Here is a 19,326-nt window from a genome sequence, read left to right on the forward strand (position 1 = left end):
ACAGCTTTTAAATAGGAAGTTATTGAGGTAGTTCAGTCCTCGCCAAGTGCTCTTTGGCCTGAGAAGTACTTCCAAGGCTTTTGACAAAATGTTCTAATTTAGCCCTTAAGAATATTGGATTTAAATACACTTCAGATTATGGTTATATTATCATGTCACTTTGATTTTGCTCTAAGTGAAAATATATTTCAGATTGAAAAATGTAATTTTTGAAATGCTGTATATCTAGGTGAAATTGTTTAGTCCTATAAGCTACAAGCTATCTTTTTCAAATGTGTAAATAATGTCAGTTGGTTTTGCTATAAAATTTGGCACCTCGGTTTTTTTGTTTTTGGTTTTGGTTTGGTTTTTTTTGGCACCTCAGGTTTTTAAAACAAACAAAGCTCATTTTCACGTAAAGGAGGAGGGTGTTTTTTTAATCAAAGAAGAGGAATTCATAGTTTGCATGTTTTTTTCCATTTTAATTAACCTAGAATTAGATTTAATTCTAAAATTCTGAAATTTTATATGCAACTTAATTTTTTCATTTCTTTTTGTTCTCCCGCCTCTCAGTGTTGAGAGCACTGCACTTAGGCTCATAACAGCATTAGGGAGCTCAGAGGTACAGCCACAGTTCACACGCTTCCTGAGTGATCCTAAAACGGTGCTATCCGCAGAATCTGAAGAGCTGAACCGAGCCTTAATATTGACCTTAGCTAGAGCAACTCACGTAACAGGTACAGTGAATAAATGTGGTGGTTATCACCAACAAAAACAGATGAATTAGAGCATGCAGTGTTCCTACTGATTTTTAAGGGTTAACATACTGAAAAGATCCATTTCATCTGTTTAAAAAAAAAATAGTTGTTTAATACCTTTACCATTTTAATCATTAATGGAGGTTCTTCTGTGTACTATCATTTTAACTGAGTTGAGCTTCAGTTTCCATTTTACATCATTTTTAAGTAGTGGTTCTTGAGGTTTTTGGTCTCAGGATCACTTTATACTCTTAAAAATAAAAAAAGAAATTCCCAAAGATTTTCATTAAATGGGTTATATCAATATTTACTTTATTAGATATTAAGATATATGCTTTTTAAAATTTTTTTATTTAAATTCAATTTAGTTAATATGCACTGTATTATTAGTTGGATGCTTTTTTAATATTTTTTGATTCGCTTAAAAATAATAAACTTGTTATATATTAACATAAATGGCATATTTTTTTGTGAAAAGTAAACTATATGTTCTCCAGAACAAAACTTTAGTGAGAAAAAACACCACTGTTTCACATTTTTTGCATCTCTCTTTAATATCTGATGTAAAAGAAGCTTTGCTGGATCTTCTATTTACTTCTACATTTCATCTATTGCAATATGTTATTTTAGAAATGAAAAAAAATATGGCCCCACACAGGTACGAGGTTGGAAAGGGGAGGAGTATTTTAATGGCCTTTTCTAGTAATTGTCAATATTCTTTGATGTCACACAAAATTGGACAAGTAATGGTTTCTTAAACATTAGTTGCACTGTAGAATCCGAAGTTCTATCAGTGAACTTTTTGTACTCTATTACATTATAATCTTTTGGTCTGTTTTGCACACCTAATGGATTTTTTTAATTCATGTATATTTTATAACTATGAATTAGTTTTTGGAAAGCTTTGGTTCACTGAGTTATGTAGATCTTAGAAATGTTTCCACACTTCATTATACAGTATCATAAAATTACATGTGTTAGTTTCACTGCAAATTTCACTAGGAAAATCGTTAAGTTTTGGAAAACTATCAGGGTTATAGTAGTGGATACAAGTTTTCCAAAATTTTGATTTTTCACTTGAAAAGTCAGATTTTATCATTAGCAAAAGATGTGGTCATTTGTTTTCCTTGAAGTAACAGGCTCCCTTTGTTAATTTTCAAGAAAATTTCTGCTTAATGCCCAACTCCAAATAACTGTAGTTTTCTGTCAGATGTTCTTTCAAGTAAAAATGGAATTCCATAAGAAAAAAAAAAAAGAGCTTATTTAACTCGATATTCCACACTTGATCTTAGCCAAAAGGCCAAGAAGCGATTTAACTCGATATTCAAACAATTGCACAAGTACTTTTACTTAGAATACCCATCATACTTTGATGTGTATAGCTAGGATGCTTTATGCATACTTCCATTTTTATCACAACATAAAATTAGATGTACTTAAGGGCTAGGATATAGTCCTTTTCACTACTTCAAGAATAGTCTTGAGTAAAACTGGCACTTCCCCCCTACTCCCCCCACCCCGCCCGAGAGTGTGGTGAAGAAGACAATGGCTGTTAGTATAGTCTGGTGCCACTGTTTGATTGTTCTGAGGGCCAGCAGTTTTACTTATCATTACCTTTGCTGCATCCGTACACATATCAACACAGTGAAAAGATCAGTACTATCTTAGTATTATTATTTTAATAGTTTTGATGTCATCGAATCCTTGAAAGGATATTGGGGACCCACAGAATCTGCAGACCACACTTTGAGAACTGCTGTTTTAAAGAAATAGTTATTGAATTTAGCAACCTCAAATACATCTGTGTAAACTATCTTATTTTACATAAATTAACCTTCTTGATTTAGAGAGTTAAAGTCTTATAGCTGTTTCAACCACTAGAAAAGATATCTACTTTCTTAATTCTGTTTCCTTGGCTCAATAAAGTGCTGATACCTCATTGTCAGAGTGAACTACATGAGCAATCGTGATGGGCCTGTATCACTGTTAGATCATTGGTGCTCTGTAACCTTAAAAAAAAAAAAATTGCAAGAGCACCTGGTTGTCTCAGTCCGTTAAGCGTCCAACTCTTGATCTCAGCTCAGGTCTCAATCCTAGGGTCATGATTTCAAGTCCCATGTTGGGCTCCACGCTGGGTGTGGAGCCTACTTAAAAAAAAAAAAAAAAAAAGATTGCAATGTCTTTTGTCTTCTTTCCAAAAATTGTGTTCATTTTACTAATGTAATAATTCAAATCATTTATAAACTAAGAGAATATAGGTTTAAACTGAATATAACTAGCTAAGCAGTGAGCGTATTGCAGTGAAATTCAATGGGTTTACATAATTGTTACTTTCTCTGTGATATTTATGAATTGTGGGTCATTTATATCTGGATTACATCTGTTTGTTTATGTTTAGATTTTTTTACAGGCTCTGATTCAATTCAGGGAACTTGGTGTAAAGACATACTTCAGACCATCATGAGTTTTACCCCTCATAACTGGGCGTCACACACTCTTAGCTGTTTTCCAGGCCCACTACAGGTAATTTGGTCTTGAATTACATATTGAATGTATACAAAATCATTCTTCCATTTAATATATATGAAATCATTCTTTCCCATTAATTCATTTTTTCCCATTTAGTGTTATTCTAGAGAGCTTGTTTTAGTGATATCCAAAGGAAATTAACTTTTATTTCTTTTTATAAAAATCTTTTGCTATTCCAAAGTCTCTTGAGTTGTTCCCTGTCATACTCCAGGATCGGATATGTTCCTAAAAATATAATTTTGGTTTTGTCTTATTAGTTAACAATCTTAGAATCTTGTGAGAATTAACATATCACCTGAAAAAAAAGGTTTCTCTCTCTTAGAACTGAAATGGGGAGAAATACAGCTTAAGAAAGCTTCACAGAATACACATTGTTACACTTGACTGAATTTTTTTTAATCACACAGAAACACTATAAACTTGGCTTTTATAATATGGAGAAGGGAAAACCTCATCTGTCCTCCACTTTTCAGAGAAAAGTTTAAGCATAATGAACATCTGCTTTCTAGAACTTCCAATAGGGTTAGAGCAAACTTCTCAGAATTACCTAGAGGGCTTGTTCAGATAGACCGCTGAACTTCCAATTCAGTAGGTCTAGAATGGGGTCCGAGTCTACATTTCTTACAGGTCCCAGGTGATGCTGATTGATGGTCTGAGATAGTATAATGGATTTTCCTTATAGAGATAATAAAATATGTAACCAAAAGGTACATAAATTTCTTTTCTTTTCTTTCTTTCTTTCTTTCTTTCTTTCTTTCTTTCTTTCTTTCTTTCTTTCTTTCTTTCTCTTTCTTTCTTTCTTTCTCTTTCTTTCTTTCTTTCTTCCTTTCTTTCTTTTAAAGATGAACAGAAGTATCTACAGGTGATTGAGGAAGCTTTGAATTCAGGCTTGCTTGGAATTTCTGCTTAGGAAATCTAAGAAAGGAATCTTAGAGATAATCTAGTCAAGCCTGTGTATTTTCCCATTATAGAAATTCAGTCTTGATTACTAAGTTGCTTGAGGTCACATAGAGTTTATTAGTGTCAGAATCAAGCCTCGAATGGTTTCTTGACTCTATAGCCAGTGCTCTTCTTTTTAGTATAACCCTTGAAGTAAACTTCTGATCTTCCTTTTAGGCATTCTTCAAGCAAAATAATGTACCTCAGGAAAGCCGTTTTAATTTGAAAAAAAATGTGGAGGAGGAATATAGGAAGTGGAAGTCAATGACCAATGAAAATGACATCATTACCCACTTCTCTATGCAAGGCTCTCCTCCTCTCTTCCTTTGTCTTCTCTGGAAAATGCTCTTGGAAACAGATCATATTAATCAGATTGGCTATAGGTAAGCCAAAAACCTAGATCTGCATTCCATTTGACAAACCATTTTACCATATAGCAATATAGCAATATTATTTATTCTTGGTTTTCTAGAGTATTAGAAAGAATTGGAGCCAGGGCCTTGGTAGCCCATGTGAGAACATTTGCAGATTTCTTAGTATATGAGTTCTCTACGTCAGCTGGGGGTCAGCAACTCAACAAATGCATTGAAATTCTTAATGACATGGTATGGAAGTATAACATTGTTACACTGGACAGATTAATTCTCTGCCTGGTAAGAATACGCTTATTTAAGAATAAGTTTCTAAACTGCTTCATTCTCTTTTGGATCAAGGTGTGTGACTGACGGATCTTGTATTAATGTAGCTATATTGCTTCTAAGGATTTAATGAAATTATACTATAATCAAGCATTGCTATCACTTCCCTAAGGAACTAGAGATTTCCCAGTGTCTTCATTCATTCAGCAAGTGTGTATTAAATATCTGCTGTGTTCTATGCATAGAAAGTATAGAAGTAAATAAGACAGTCATGGTCCTGGCCTTGTGGTGCTGTAAAAGTACAAGCAATTAGACCCTGAGTTGATTCTCAAAGGCTTCCACTAGAAGCAGGAAGTTGTTTTAAAAAAAGCCATTGATTTTCTTTGCAGAGTGCTAATAATCATTTCTGTACACTTTGGCAGCCATATTCAGAACTGAATGTTTCTCATAGCCGCCCAGTATTCCCCAAATTATTTTTCCTTTTCAGCTGATGTCTATTTCAGGCAAAATTTTAAGAGAAGACACTGAACCAGGCTGGAAAATGCTACTTTTTTTAAAACTATAATGGTGATATTTGGGGTGGTTTATATGATTAACATTAACCTCTTAGCTATGGAACATAAATATAAATATGGTTATGACATAGGAGGAGAAATAAGCTAAATCTATAGATCAGTAAAATAGAAGGATAAGATAGAGGTGTAAGGAAAATATCACCAGGCAACAGTGAGGGACCATATCTATCTAGGTGAGAGATCTTGAAGGATGGATTGAATTTCAATAAAAGAAAAAAGAGGGACACTTTGGGCAGAAGAACGGTGAGAACCAAAAATGGGCAAGAAAGTCAGATATGTTTAGGGAATTCTGAACAGTTGGTTAGGGGTAGACTAGACATATAATAAAATTCTAATAATGGTGAGATATTACTGTATTCAAATATAGACTATCTAGTAGCAGACCCATGCTTTTGCACAGGTCAGACATTGTAATATCATTTTTCTGTTGTTCTCCAAAGGCCATGCGTAGTCATGAAGGAAATGAAGCCCAGGTTTGTTATTTCATAATTCAGTTGCTGTTACTCAAACCAAATGATTTTAGAAATCGAGTAAGTGACTTTGTGAAGGAAAATTCTCCAGAACACTGGCTACAGAATGACTGGCATACCAAGCACATGAATTATCACAAGGTACTAATTCAAATCGGTGCTTCAGTGAATCTTGTTTATGCCATTCTTAGGTATTTGGCTAATTGGGGTTTGGCTGTTTTCTCTGTGGTTCTACTGTTTTCTCTCTCATCTGTATAGAAGGAAATTAGCTCTCTAAACTGCCTCAAGGTTCTAGAGTATCTCTGTGTTAGGGATTTATTGAAGCAGTTTTAGTAGACGTGAGTACTTACAAAATGAAAGGGTTATTACAAATTCTTTTATACATAAATCTCTTTTGGTATGTCTTTGGGATAATATTTTTGTCAAGTAAAGCACTCTAGATTTATTTCATTGCATTGCAAAAACAAACATGGTTTCATATTCTTTTAAAAATGACAAGTTTATTTAGCTTTATTTTTTTAAGAGAGTAAAAAAAGATGCCCTGAACATTGGCCATTTATTCACTTCCACAGAAATACCCTGAGAAACTATATTTTGAGGGCCTGGCGGAGCAGGTTGATCCTCCTGTGCAGATCCAGTCTCCCTATCTACCCATCTATTTTGGAAATGTGTGTCTTCGATTTCTGCCAGTATTTGATATAGTAATCCACAGATTTTTAGAGTTGCTTCCAGTTTCCAAATCACTCGAGACTCTACTAGATCACCTTGGTGGCTTATATAAATTTCATGGTAAGCTTTTTCAAATTTTAATTCCATCTAATAACTCAAACAAAAGTAGTCTGGGCATGACCATATGGGTAATCATGGCTCTAAAGATTTTATTTTAATTGTTTTTCAATAAAAGTGTTTTGAGAGTAAGTGCTATATAGCAATGCCATGAAGTATAAAATAGATGACATAAAAATATGAATAGGTAGGTCATGGCAAATGTATTAAAAAGCAGAAATAAAAGTGATGTGCAAGAGATGCCCCCTTTTACATAGTGTGTGATTAGTTGCCAAATGAGTAGAGAAGGAGAAGGGTATGATCTGAGTTCAGAACAGACTATGTTACTATGAACTAACTCAGCAGGCTTCCTAGATGATAGGATTCGAGCTGTTGATATATGTGATTTGTATAAACAGGAAGGAAAAGAGAACATCCTAGGCAGAAGGAATCCTTTGGAAAAATCACAGCACTTTGAAGACAGTCTCCTCATTGGCTAAATTGAGATTTTAAACTTTGTACCCAACAGTTAGATACTTGAAGTGCCAGGCTGAGAAGTTTTGATCTTATAACCTGCAGATAATCAAGAGTCAGCTAGAAGTTACTGAGTAAGGTCATGGCATAGAAAGCGTTACTTTAGAAAGATAAATCTAGTTGTAGTTGGCAGCACATTTTGGAAGGAAGAAGCCATTTCTTTTTTTTTTTTTTTTTTAAAGATTTTATTTATTTATTTGAGAGAGAGAATGAGAGATAGAGAGCACGAGAGGGAAGAGGGTCAGTGGGAGAAGGAGACTCCCCGCTGAGCAGGGAGCCCGATGCGGGACTCGATCCCGGGCCTCCAGGATCATGACCTGAGCCAAAGGCAGTCGCCCAACCAACTGAGCCACCCAGGCGCCCAAGGAAGAAGCCATTTCAAAGACTTCTGTCAAAAAATTCAGTTATATGATTAGTGCCTAAACAACTATGATGACATTGGAAATGAGAAGAAAGGGACAGATAGTCAAGGAAGAAGGAAGAGGACTTGATTGGCTGCTTGTGGGGAGAATATAGAAGGAAAGAAGTCAAAGACAACTCTGAAGTTTTAAACCAGGTGACCAGAGAATGGTGGAGTCAGTGACAGGAGCGTGAAAGGCCTAGAGCCACTGTGGGGACTAAGTGTATTTCTCGGGGGCCGGGGGGGGTGGGGGGGCGGGCGGAGTTCTTCTCAGTCCTTTGTCTAAGATGTCTTCCTCCAACCAGGAATCCGAATTGCATTTTAGGGCTACAGAATAGGTATGAAGTTCAAGCAAGCATTCCTTTAAAAAACTTTTTTTGGGGGGTGGGGGAATTAGGTAACATCCACATGGTAGAGAAGGGTATGCAGTGAAAAGTAGTTAACCCCATCATGACCTCCAGCTGGCCAGTTTTCTTTCTCTAGGAGACCACTGTTACCAGTTTCTTGTGTATCCTTCCTTAGATATTCTGGGGTTCATTTTCTTCCCTCACAAATAATATAGGATATACACATTGTTCTGCACCTTATTTTTAATGCCTTTATAATGTGTTAGGATTGATTATTTTGTATCAATACATAAAAAAACTCATTCATGCCACAGATGCCATGATTTACCTTGTTTTGACCATTTAGACTATTCTAAACTTTTGCTAGTGTAAACAGCTGCAATGGATATTCCTTTATATAATATGTATATGTTATTAAAAAGCCTTCTGCCTTGTCCTAAAATAAAAATACTCATTGTATGCAGTTACCCAGCATGTGAAATAGTTTCATGAGCTTCTGAGCTATTTTTTGGTAATCTTGAAAAACGGGGTTAGTTTTTCATTGTGGGTAACCAGATTAATGTTGTGATGATCTGTTTTCTTCTTCGCAGATCGCCCTGTGACTTATTTGTATAATACTCTGCACTATTATGAAATGCACCTGAGAGAACGCCCACATCTCAAGCGAAAGCTCGTCCATGCCATCATTGGCTCACTCAAGGATAACCGACCACAAGGCTGGTGTCTAAGTGACACATACCTGAAGTGTGGCATGAATGCACGAGAAGAAAATCCTTGGGTCCCAGATGACTCCTACTATTGCAGATTGATTGGCAGACTAGTAGATAATATCCTTTTCATTGTGATTTTTCCAGACCCTTCAGAAATAACTATATGTTGATTTGTGAGAACACATATTATCCTTTCAAAGTAATATTTTTATATATTCCAAAACTTCAGTTTTTTTTTTACGATCATTTTTAGTTTTACTTTTGTAAAGGTTTTGAAATCTTAAATTAGCAGCAGCAGCAAGTTAGCTGCCAGATAGGCAGACATTCACTCCATTAAATTTTATATCTAAAAACAGACCTAATGAGGTTGTTGCAAAGAAAAAAATTCTATTTCTAAAAAAGGTACTCTTTGTTGTAGTAAATGCATCTGTGGGCTACTGGAGAACATAGAATTTTGTTGCTTTAAATCCTTAAATCCTTTTAAAAAATATTAATAGATAATAATTAAACTTTCTTTTTTAATGAAAAGGCTGCTGTATATGTATTTTTATTTCTTCATTTTGATTTCATGTTTTAAGTTATTAGCGCGCTGTGCTTACTTATGTCTGTACACCATGCCACTGTTTACTAGGTAGAGCAATTTTAAGTAAATGGGTGTGATTTGTTTTCCTGTATGAAGGCATTTGTTTCCTGAAGTAAAAGTAATGTTCATTATAAAGTAATGTTCTTATCAACTGTCTTATAACTATTAAAAGAAATAGGTGGATGAAGCCTGGGGCTACTCTGGTTGCCTCTCTAGCTATCTTGTCAGTTATAAAAGCACACCTATATAAGAGCTGCCATTTATACCTTGTGGTTAATCACATGGTTGCTGTCAGTACATTTCAGTTATGTCAAACTGATGTGTATTTGGTTCTTATTTGCCTCTTAATTTCTGCTCAGTCACTTCTTGGGGGCTTATAATCAGATAAATTGATAATAAAATGAGATGTTTACACGTGAAACACTTTTAAAACTATGAAGCACTACAAATGTGAGCCATTAATCTCAAAATAAGCAGTTATTGCTTTAACCATCTGCACCGATGGCTGGCAAATCTCCTGGTCCTTTCCCAAACTGCGACTGGAGATTCAATGAGTTTCCCAACCCAGCTGCACATGCTCTGCATGTTACTTGTGTGGAGCTCATGGCCTTGGCTGTTTCAGGTGAAGATGTTGGAAATGCTCTTCTAAATGTTGTCCTGAAAAGGTGTGTATCCCGTTTCATGTGATAAGATTCATTGTTTATTTGTAAAAAGAATGATATTTTATTTGGAACTGTTAGACAAACCTGTATCCCAAGGCTATTGCATATGGGATGGTAATTGTCTTTTGGTCCCAGATTTTATCTTTGTGATACAGATGTAATGGAGTGAGCCCTGGACAGTGTCAGAAGATGGGTTTGTTCCCACCTCTACTCTTCAGTAGCTGTTTGACATTTAATAAAGTTAGGAATAATGTTAACATCTCACCAAAGATAGTTTTTCAAGATTCCTTTCTTGAAGATCAACATAAAGTAGGGGGTAATGATTGGAGAAGTATAAATAAGTAGAAATAGTCTTTCATCCCAGCAACCATTGTTAAAGGAGACAACTAAGAAAAGCCTTACTTACCTTTTTGGGTATATTAAATTTTCACTCAATAAAAATTCATTGTAGTTTTATTGGAGTAGGTCAGTTGTTAGCCCTGAATTATATAAATTCTCAAAATAAGATCCATCATCAACCATATAAAAGTATTTTTGTAATTTCACATTTTTTTTTCTTCACTTAAAGTCAACCATTAGTGCCAAGAGAGAATATTACAGCATGGATGAATGCAATTGGACTGATCATCACTGCGTTACCAGTGAGTTAGTAACTGTGATTTGTACATAGTAATGGAATGCAGTTGTCCCCCGTCGGCCACAAGAATAAGATGCATGCAAGATGCCCTGTACGGGGACAACACACAATTAAGGAAGTATTTCCGTATTTTTTAAGTTTTTATAGTATTATTGCTTCAGAAACCTGCAGTGAGTATTTTCTTTGCCTTCTGCCTGAGATCTAAAAACCTACCTGACCTATAGGTGCCTGCATCCTTCAGTCCCATCTTATCACTCTGACCTTTGACATTAAAATCTGATCTACTTTTGACCACTTAACATGTTACGTATTGAACCTTTGCTCATGCAAATAATGCTTGTTGAGATATGTTTTAAGTACTTCTGATGTGTTGCATAATGGGACATGCAGAACCCCTCTTCCTTCTGTTAGCTTCTCTAAAGCCTATTCATTCTTTGCGGGCTTAGGTCCTGCTTCTTCAGTGACCCCTTCTGTGACCTCACATGTGTCTACTTAGTTGACTGTTGCAATATCTTTCAATATCAATAACATTGTCTAACCCTGTGCTCTCCAAACTTGATTATTCAGCCTCTCCAAATCAATCATTTTTTCCTTACACACCTCCAAAATATATGTATTTATTTCTGAGTTATTTATGTGTTCTTGTGTTGTCTGTATAATAGATATGGGTAAAAACAATTTACTGTATAGTAAATATCAGACACTAAATGAACTGGGCAGACACATGTATAGAGCTCTCTAACTCACAGACACTTATCCCCAGGTTCTTATTGACTTAATTTGACTTACTGTGAAGCCGCCTACTTTTGCTTTCAAAATCTCCATTACACAAAAACACAAGCTAGATAAGTAAAACTTTAAAGAATGAGAAAGTGCCATGATTTTAGGCTTTGGAGTGGAATATTGGAAATGGGGTAGAATACCAGATAAGGGTATTTTTCATCAGGCTTTCTTCTGATTTTAAAGGAGCCATATTGGATTGTCCTGCATGATCGAATTGTGAGTGTAATCAGCAGTCCCAGCTTGACAACCGAGTCAGAGTGGGTTGGCTATCCATTCCGCCTCTTTGACTTCACTGCTTGTCATCAGTCTTACTCCGAGATGAGCTGCAGCTATACGTTAGCTCTTGCACATGCTGTGTGGCACCATTCTAGCATTGGGCAACTTTCTCTCATTCCCAAGTAGGTATTATGATTTCTTAAGTAAATTGGACTTTTTCATTTTGTGTTTTTTTAATCTCATATACACAGGAGGTATGTATCTCATTCAGTAGAATAACTTGCAAAGTGAGTTTTGATTAAGTAGAATTTCTAGATAATGAGAAAGTTCCTTTATTTCAGAATTGTTTGAAAAAATTAATTTGTATGTGCAAAAAAATAGTCTGGCATCTAGTTTTCCATTTCAGTTTCAGGAGGTTTAGTCAGATGCAGGCTTTTTCCAGAATATATCCCCAAAGGTGCATTTTGAACTGAATAACTCATATTAACCTATTTTCTGATTATTTTTCTGGACTATAAAGTAGGTAGTAATTAGATTCAGATTTCTTGAGAATGGCATTTATATTAGATTGGTTATTCTCGTTTTATTTCAAATACTGGTTTTTGCTGCTATTCAAAAGTAGAGTATTCCTGTGAAACCTTCCATAAGCCAAAATGACATAAAGTGAAGCGTATCCCCCCTTTCTGAAAGTTCATGTTACGCCAATTCATTTTTACAGAAAACCTACATTAGTACCTATTTTTGCTAACCAAAAGAAAACCAAAGAGAATTTTTGCCTTTTACAAAAAAAAAAAAAAAAAGCCATTGCTATAATAATGTAGGCCTTCTGTAAAAGCAAAGTGGCATAAAGCAAATTTTCAGAAAGCAGGCAGGGGATACCTGTAATTAACATTCTGTCATTCAGTAATTTTACTGTTGAGAATGACTCCTAAATCTGAAGTAATTTATTTTGATAATCAAATGAAAATCACAGCCAGTGAGAATGTAAGATTAATTAGAAAAAGAAACTTTACAAAAAATTACAAATTTTCTAGAAATGCCTGGGTAGGCTGTATCAACAAAGTTCAAACAATTCAGCTGATTTGAAGTGAAAAGAAATTTTTCTAATCTTCAAATTTTAGGTTTCTCACTGAAGTCCTTCTTCCTATAGTGAAGACTGAATTCCAGTTGCTTTATGTGTACCATCTTGTGGGGCCATTTTTACAAAGATTTCAGCAAGAGAGAACTCGATGTATGATAGAGGTAAAATATAACCTGGGTTGTCTGTGATAAGATTAAGTTCTAAAAGATCTATTGTTTCTTTCCCAGTGTTTTCCAAACTGTATATCATCATAACCATTAGTAGTGAAATTAGTTTAGCAGGATCTAAGAACAATTTTAGAGGATTTAGTGTGCCCATAACTTATATGTCTATAATGAGTTTGATGTGGGATGTATTAAATTAGAAATGCAGGGGAAATACTCATTCTTAAGGTTGAAAAGAGAGTTAAGGTTGGAGAAGTGCATTTGAGAGCCAGCCCTATAGTACAGAGTAATTAATTAAAATCATGGGAATGGATGAAGTCAATCACCTAACAAGAGTGCAGAGAAAAGAAAATGAGACAAGAATAGAACCTTAAAGTATGAGCCACCAAATGGAACCAAGAAGGTACAACGTAAAGTATCCCTGAGACTGCAGTTATCTCAGACACTGAGAAATGGTTTCTAGAAAGGAGATTGTCTATCTCTTCATTTTAAGTGACATTACGGAGTTAGGAAGAGAAATTGCATTTAAGCCCTATTAGGGGACATTCTTTGTTATGGATTCCATACATAGGATTCCTTTGTAAATGGAATTCCTGGATTCCTTTGTAAATGCAGACCATTATCAGGGCGCCTGGGTGGCTCAGTCAGTTAAGCATCTGACTCTTCATTTCGGCTCAGATTTGATCTCAGGGTAGTGGGATCGAGCCCCACATCAGGCTTCCTGCTCAGTGGGAGGTCTGCTTGAGATTCTTTCCCTCTGCTCCTCCCCCCACTCACATGCACACTCTCACATACTTTCTCTCTCTCTCTCTTTCAAATAAATAAATCTTAAAAAAAAAAAAAAATGCAGACCGTATCATATATCCAGTGCACATAGAGGTTTGTATGAACGTGTTACCCTCTGTGTTAGTCTTGTAATGGAGTCCAACTACATCATTCTAAATGCTTGAGCCTTATTTGCCCACTTAAATAATTTTATATTATTTGTTAAATAGATTGGAGTGGCATTTTATGACATGTTGCTGAATGTAGACCAGTGTAGTGCCCACTTAAATTACATGGATCCCATCTGTGACTTCCTGTATCATATGAAGTATATGTTTACTGGTGACAGCGTAAAAGAACAAGTAAGTTAACTTTATCTTTTAATGATATTTAGTTTAGAAAACTTGAATATATGCTGATACACTTTTGTTTGAGTACTTTGTTTTTTTTTTTTCTTTTAAGGGGAAGAGTTGATATTATTAGACCTTTTTAGGCTACATGAACACATTATTCTGCATGTATAATTCAAGTACTAGCGAATACGTGTTATAATTTCTCACACTTCTTCCCCTTGATAGTTGCAGCAGGACATCTGAAAAAGACCTAGATGGTTGATTAACAGTAATCTCATTAGCAAGAAACAGTCCAAATGTCTACTTTTTAAAAGACCAGAGAGGTGCTATGTAATGAGTGAAGGAGATCCCGCTTTTCTCACAGTGACTAGGGTACACTATGGGACATTGGACAGATTGCAGCGTAACTAGAAGACTGAAGCCAGGCGGATCAAGAGAATAATTCATATAAAGGGTATTTGAAGGAACTGGAGGTACTTAACTTGAATTTTCAGAGTCCTAGGGAATTGTTTGTGTTCTCACTATTTGGAGGCTTGCCGTTTGAATTAGGCATTAGATTTGTTCTGTGTTACTTCAAAAGGCATATAAACTCCAATGAAGTTAAAGGGAAGCACATTCAGACTCAGCATCTAAAGAGCCACTTCCTGGTAAAGTCTTCTGAAAGTGGAAAGGATGTCCTTGAGTCATAGCTGAGTTTCCTCTTTATAGGAAACAGAGGCTTGGCTCTTTTAGAAGGGTCTGAGGTAGGGCAGATAGGTGAAGTGACCTCCCCTCCATACCTTAATGTTACTTTCTTCTCTGGCAGGAAAGGAAGGTAAACTGACATATAAACATATGAATCCCAGTCTACTGGGTTCTTTCCTTGGAGCTAGGGACATGGAGTGGGGAGGATGTTCACTTCTTTATTGCCTCAGCAGGATTGTCAGAGTTGAGTGGAAACCAATACAGAAGTGTTTGATTTAGCATATTCTTTATATTTGAGCTTAAGAAACTTTGACACAAGGGAATACAGAAAGGAAAAATTATTAATAGGCTGATCTTTCCTGGTAAGGTCAAAGAGCATTTGAATAAAGCTAAGAAAGCCATGGAACTGCTTGATGTTTTTATTTCTGTAAAGTATTTTAAGTAAAAGTAGATCTAATATTTTGTTTGAATTCCAAGTACAAATCAAAACCAAAAAAATTAGCTTTGTAGATAAATGTTACAGACATAAGTTATTCAAATAACTTCAAAATATAATCATGCTTTATGCTTCTGTGATGATGGCATTTTAAAAGGAAGGTGAACTGGATGCCTGGGTGGGGGTGGTGCAGTCGATTAGGTGTCCAACTCTTGGTTTCAGCTCAGGTTGTGATCTTGTGAGATTGAGCCCCGTGTCCAGCTCCATGCTCAGTGTGGAGTCTGCTTCAGATTCTTTCCCTCTCCCTTTGCCCCTCCCACTTGTTCTTTCTCTCTCCCTCTCTCTAATAAGTAAGTCTTAAAAAAAATATTAAAAAAATAAAAGGATGGTGAACTGGTTGGATGCATAAAATTTCCAGTGTAAACTATGTTAGCTTTTGACAGTGGGATGACTGGCTAGCTAAGTAAGTTAATGTTTTTGTTAAGTGTAGACATATATAGATTATATGCACATATATAATGTGTGTGAGGGAGAACACATTTTTTTCCTCATGTAAGAGAGAAATAATTTTATTTGCTTTTGTTAAAACATAAAACACAGAAATTTCTTATCCAGCCCACTCCACTCCCTGATTTTATTATCTCCAGATATGTATAAAGAATTTTATACATATTTTTATACAATCTTTAAAGATGGGAAATTGAGGGTGCCTGGGTGGCTCAGTTGTTAAGCATCTGCCTTTGGCTCAGGTCATGGTCCCAGCATTCTGGGATCGAGCCCCGCATTGGGCTTCCTGCTTGGCGGGAGGCCTGCTTCTCCCTCTCCCCCTCCCCTGCTTGTGTTCCCTCTCTTGCTGTCTCTCTCTCTCTAATAAATAAATAAAATCTTTTAAAAAAATTATTTAAAAAAAGGTGGGAAATTGAAGTTCTCTGGTTAAAATATTTTTTAATGTGTTTATTTATTAGGTAGAGAAGATTATCTGTAATTTAAAACCAGCTTTAAAACTTCGTCTTCGATTCATCACACACATTAGCAAGATGGAGCCAGCTGCCGTGCCTGCACAAGCCATGAGTAGTGGGTCTCCAGCACCTCAGTCTAATCAGGTGCCAGGGTCTTTACCAGTAACTCAGTGAAATCCAGGTGCGTGGTGGTGGAAAGGGAAACACATCTGTCTTTGAAAGTGGACTCAAATCTATTAAATCTGAACATGATCAAGCCTACATAGTGATGTAGTAGAAGCAGTGAGGTTCAGATTGTTTTATTTTGATTCTAATGATGAATCTATTGATACTTTATAACTCCCATCTCCCTATCTATATTTTGTCTCTAAGAGATCAAGTAAGCTACATGTTGCTCATATCCATAACAATTTATTAGAGCTACCTGGGAATATGGAGGTATCTATGATCAAATGACTTTTATCAGATACTTTCAATCTTTCCTATTCTAGCCACTGGTTTTATTTTTAATTTTTATTATTAATGACTTCAGTCTTCAAATACATTGTTTTAAAGGCCACCACACGTGTAAAATAGTTATCTAATCATTTTATACATAAATCTCTTGGTTTATCTTTGGGATAAGAGATTTTTGTCAAGTGAAGGATTCTAGATTTCATTGCATTGCAGGAGCACAGTTTCATATTCTTTTAGAAACGGCTTAAAATTTTTACCATAGGTTTCCAAATAAATGGGTTAATGTTTCTATCAAGGCAGATTGGCAAGTTTTTGCCTTTGCTGTGGACTTGAACTTACTGTATGAAATGAGTTGGAAGCCATGTAAGAAAATAACATAGAAATGCATAAACTTAATAAAATCATGCTTAAATGGTGATTCTGCAATCTCTATTTTTAAAAATAAATTGCTTTTCCAGGTTGGCACTTTCACCTAGCCAATGATGCAATTCTTTAAATTTTTATAATCTTAAAATTTTTAAGTATTTATATTTTAAATATAGCATACATTTTGGTTTAGGGTTTATCAGATTTTGAGAGACCAACTTAATTTGGGGGAGGGGGATACAGCATTAAAATTGTAAAAAACTTGAAAAGTAATTGGTAAAATCTGCTAAATGAATAAACCTATTACTCGATCTGAGCAAGTGTCTGCTGTGTTCCAGGCAGTATGCTAACTGAGTTGTAACAGAACAGTTCTTATGGGTTGTACACTACAGATGGTGATGGACATGGGCCTGGGACTTAAGAGTTACTATATATATATATATATATATTTTTTTTTAAGAATCAGAGAAGCTTGACCAACTATACTTCAAATCTTTATTTCCAAATACATCCCTCTTAGATCTTTATCTTCCATGTGGTTCATATTATTCTGATCATTAAATCTTTATTTGCCATGCAAGTCCAGCTTAAAATTTCTGTAACGGCGTAAGTAATTTTTCTAGGTTAATGATATTCTTAAAATTCTCCAGAAGTTTTATGCTAGAAATGAATTCAAGTATTACTTTTAACGTAGTTTCAATATATTCTTGCTGCCTTGAAGAATATATTGCTTTGAGGTCATAGAGTGGGAATAATTATGACACTAAATAGAATTAAAGGAAGTGAAAATCAGTACCACTTTCTCAAGGACAAATACATTCCAGTTAATTTATTAAAAATTACCTTTTTTCCTCTCTTACTAAAAATATGGGGATATGATTTTCCCAAAATAGGCTTTTAAAAGAATTGTTAATCAGACATTAGAAGAAGATAGATTTATTTGGTTTTAGAATGCACCTGAGGGGAAAACAACACCTTTGTATCCATTGTATCCTAAGAGTTTTTCTTTCTGGGGGGAAAAATAGTCCAATAGGACTTTCTGCAGTGGTGGAAATATTCTGCATCTGTTCTGTCTAATACAGAGTCAGAAGCTCTACATGTCTGGAGCACTTGAAATGTGGAACTGAATTTTTAATTTTATTAAGCTTTAATTAATTTAACCCCATGTGCCTACATTATTGAACATTATACTTTAAGGTCCATCACAATTGCTCTTACTTAAAAGTAATTCAGTAAAATATTTATCTTACAGAGTCTATAGTATCAGTTAGGTTTAAGATTCTGGGTTGCATGTGAAAAATCAGATGATAGAGGCTCTTTAACACGTAGCTACTACAGCAATAAAAATCCTTTCATGGGACTAGCTTCATTACAGAGTCTCCTGGAGTTCTGTATAAGGTGGGGAGAAGGGGAAGAGTTTGCTTCCCTGGTTTTGATTATACAGCTGACCCTTGAACAACACAGGGGTCAGAGGTGCTGACCCCCACACACAGTCGAAAATTGTTAACTTTTGACTCCTATTGTTGACCAAAAGCCTTACTGATAACATTAGCAGCCAATTAACACATATTTTGTTGATAATATTACATATATAATATGTATTATATACTGTATTCTTTCAATAAAGCTAGAAAAAATGTTACTAAAATCATAAGAGAGAGAAAAACATTTACATTACTGTGCTATATCCAAAAAAAAAAAAAAAAATCGTGTATAGGTGGACCCATGCAGTTCAAACCCATCTTGTTCAAGGGTCAACTGTAGTTTACTCTTACTTATTTTATTCCATTTCCCTCACTATATTCCTGAGCCAAGATGAGTTTTTGGGTTGTTTAAGGATTTCAGCCAATGAGACACTATAATTACAATGAGTGAGAGGACCGTGGGAGTGTTTGGAAGCCACAGATAATTTTAGGTGAAATTCCTATCTGAATTAGAAGGTTTTAGAAACAAATTGCAGTTTGATTTCTTTTTTCTACCTCCAAAAAGGCTACCTGAATAGCAGCCTTGCTTAAAATATAAGCTAATATCATGTCTGAGGTTTAGAAAAAGTAAAACATGGTCATCTAACATTAATGAACTTGGGAGATTCACAAGGCCTTACCATTACCCCTTTGCAGATGAAGAAACCAGGAGGCAGTTTTATTTCACCAGTTTTACAGTGTTTTGGGGATGATGATTTCACTGTGGGCTTTTTAAATCCTTAGTAAATCCATGTGTTTAGAAACATATAGACATAATACAACCTTAATATAAAGAGTTTATTATAAAAATCACATCTTTGAACAACATGGGAATATGGTCCCTTTTCAGGTGGGGTAGCTTTATCTTCTGATATCAGGAGTCCCACTCTATGTGTTTTTAATTACACAAAACCTAGAATTTCCAAATCTTGAATTTCACACCAAGAGGGAATTGATAGTTAATTATACCAATATTTACCGAGGCAGAACATTTTTCAGAAAGACCAAATTTTGGGGAGGATAACTGTAAGCTTAAGTAAATTATTAAGATTGACTAATTACGACATTAGCTGT

The 19,326-nt window shown here is 35.2% G+C and overlaps 1 protein-coding gene and 1 pseudogene across 2 annotated transcripts in view; one reads left to right on the forward strand and one right to left on the reverse strand.

The window, feature by feature from the left end:
- MED23 (mediator complex subunit 23) overlaps positions 1-16,841 on the forward strand; it is a 41,623-nt gene extending 24,782 nt beyond the window's left edge. For both annotated transcript variants that reach the window (XM_028125325.2, XM_028125321.2), the window contains 13 exons: positions 553-716; positions 3,136-3,260; positions 4,383-4,588; positions 4,678-4,858; positions 5,859-6,029; positions 6,461-6,677; positions 8,525-8,761; positions 9,727-9,892; positions 10,458-10,530; positions 11,493-11,707; positions 12,647-12,767; positions 13,766-13,897; positions 15,974-16,841. In XM_028125325.2, coding sequence (XP_027981126.1) covers positions 553-716; positions 3,136-3,260; positions 4,383-4,588; positions 4,678-4,858; positions 5,859-6,029; positions 6,461-6,677; positions 8,525-8,761; positions 9,727-9,892; positions 10,458-10,530; positions 11,493-11,707; positions 12,647-12,767; positions 13,766-13,897; positions 15,974-16,141 — 2,176 coding nt within the window. In that variant the 3' untranslated portion in view covers positions 16,142-16,841. The remainder of the gene's footprint in view (positions 1-552; positions 717-3,135; positions 3,261-4,382; positions 4,589-4,677; positions 4,859-5,858; positions 6,030-6,460; positions 6,678-8,524; positions 8,762-9,726; positions 9,893-10,457; positions 10,531-11,492; positions 11,708-12,646; positions 12,768-13,765; positions 13,898-15,973) is intronic.
- Positions 1,908-2,049, reverse strand: LOC114225670 (U2 spliceosomal RNA; annotated as a pseudogene).
- Positions 16,842-19,326: the final 2,485 nt, after the last annotated feature.

Source organism: Eumetopias jubatus, unplaced genomic scaffold (genome assembly GCF_037043125.1).
Source record: "Eumetopias jubatus isolate StellerSeaLion01/CBP00866 unplaced genomic scaffold, mEumJub1_p1.0 scaffold_6, whole genome shotgun sequence".
NCBI lineage: Eukaryota > Metazoa > Chordata > Mammalia > Carnivora > Otariidae > Eumetopias > Eumetopias jubatus.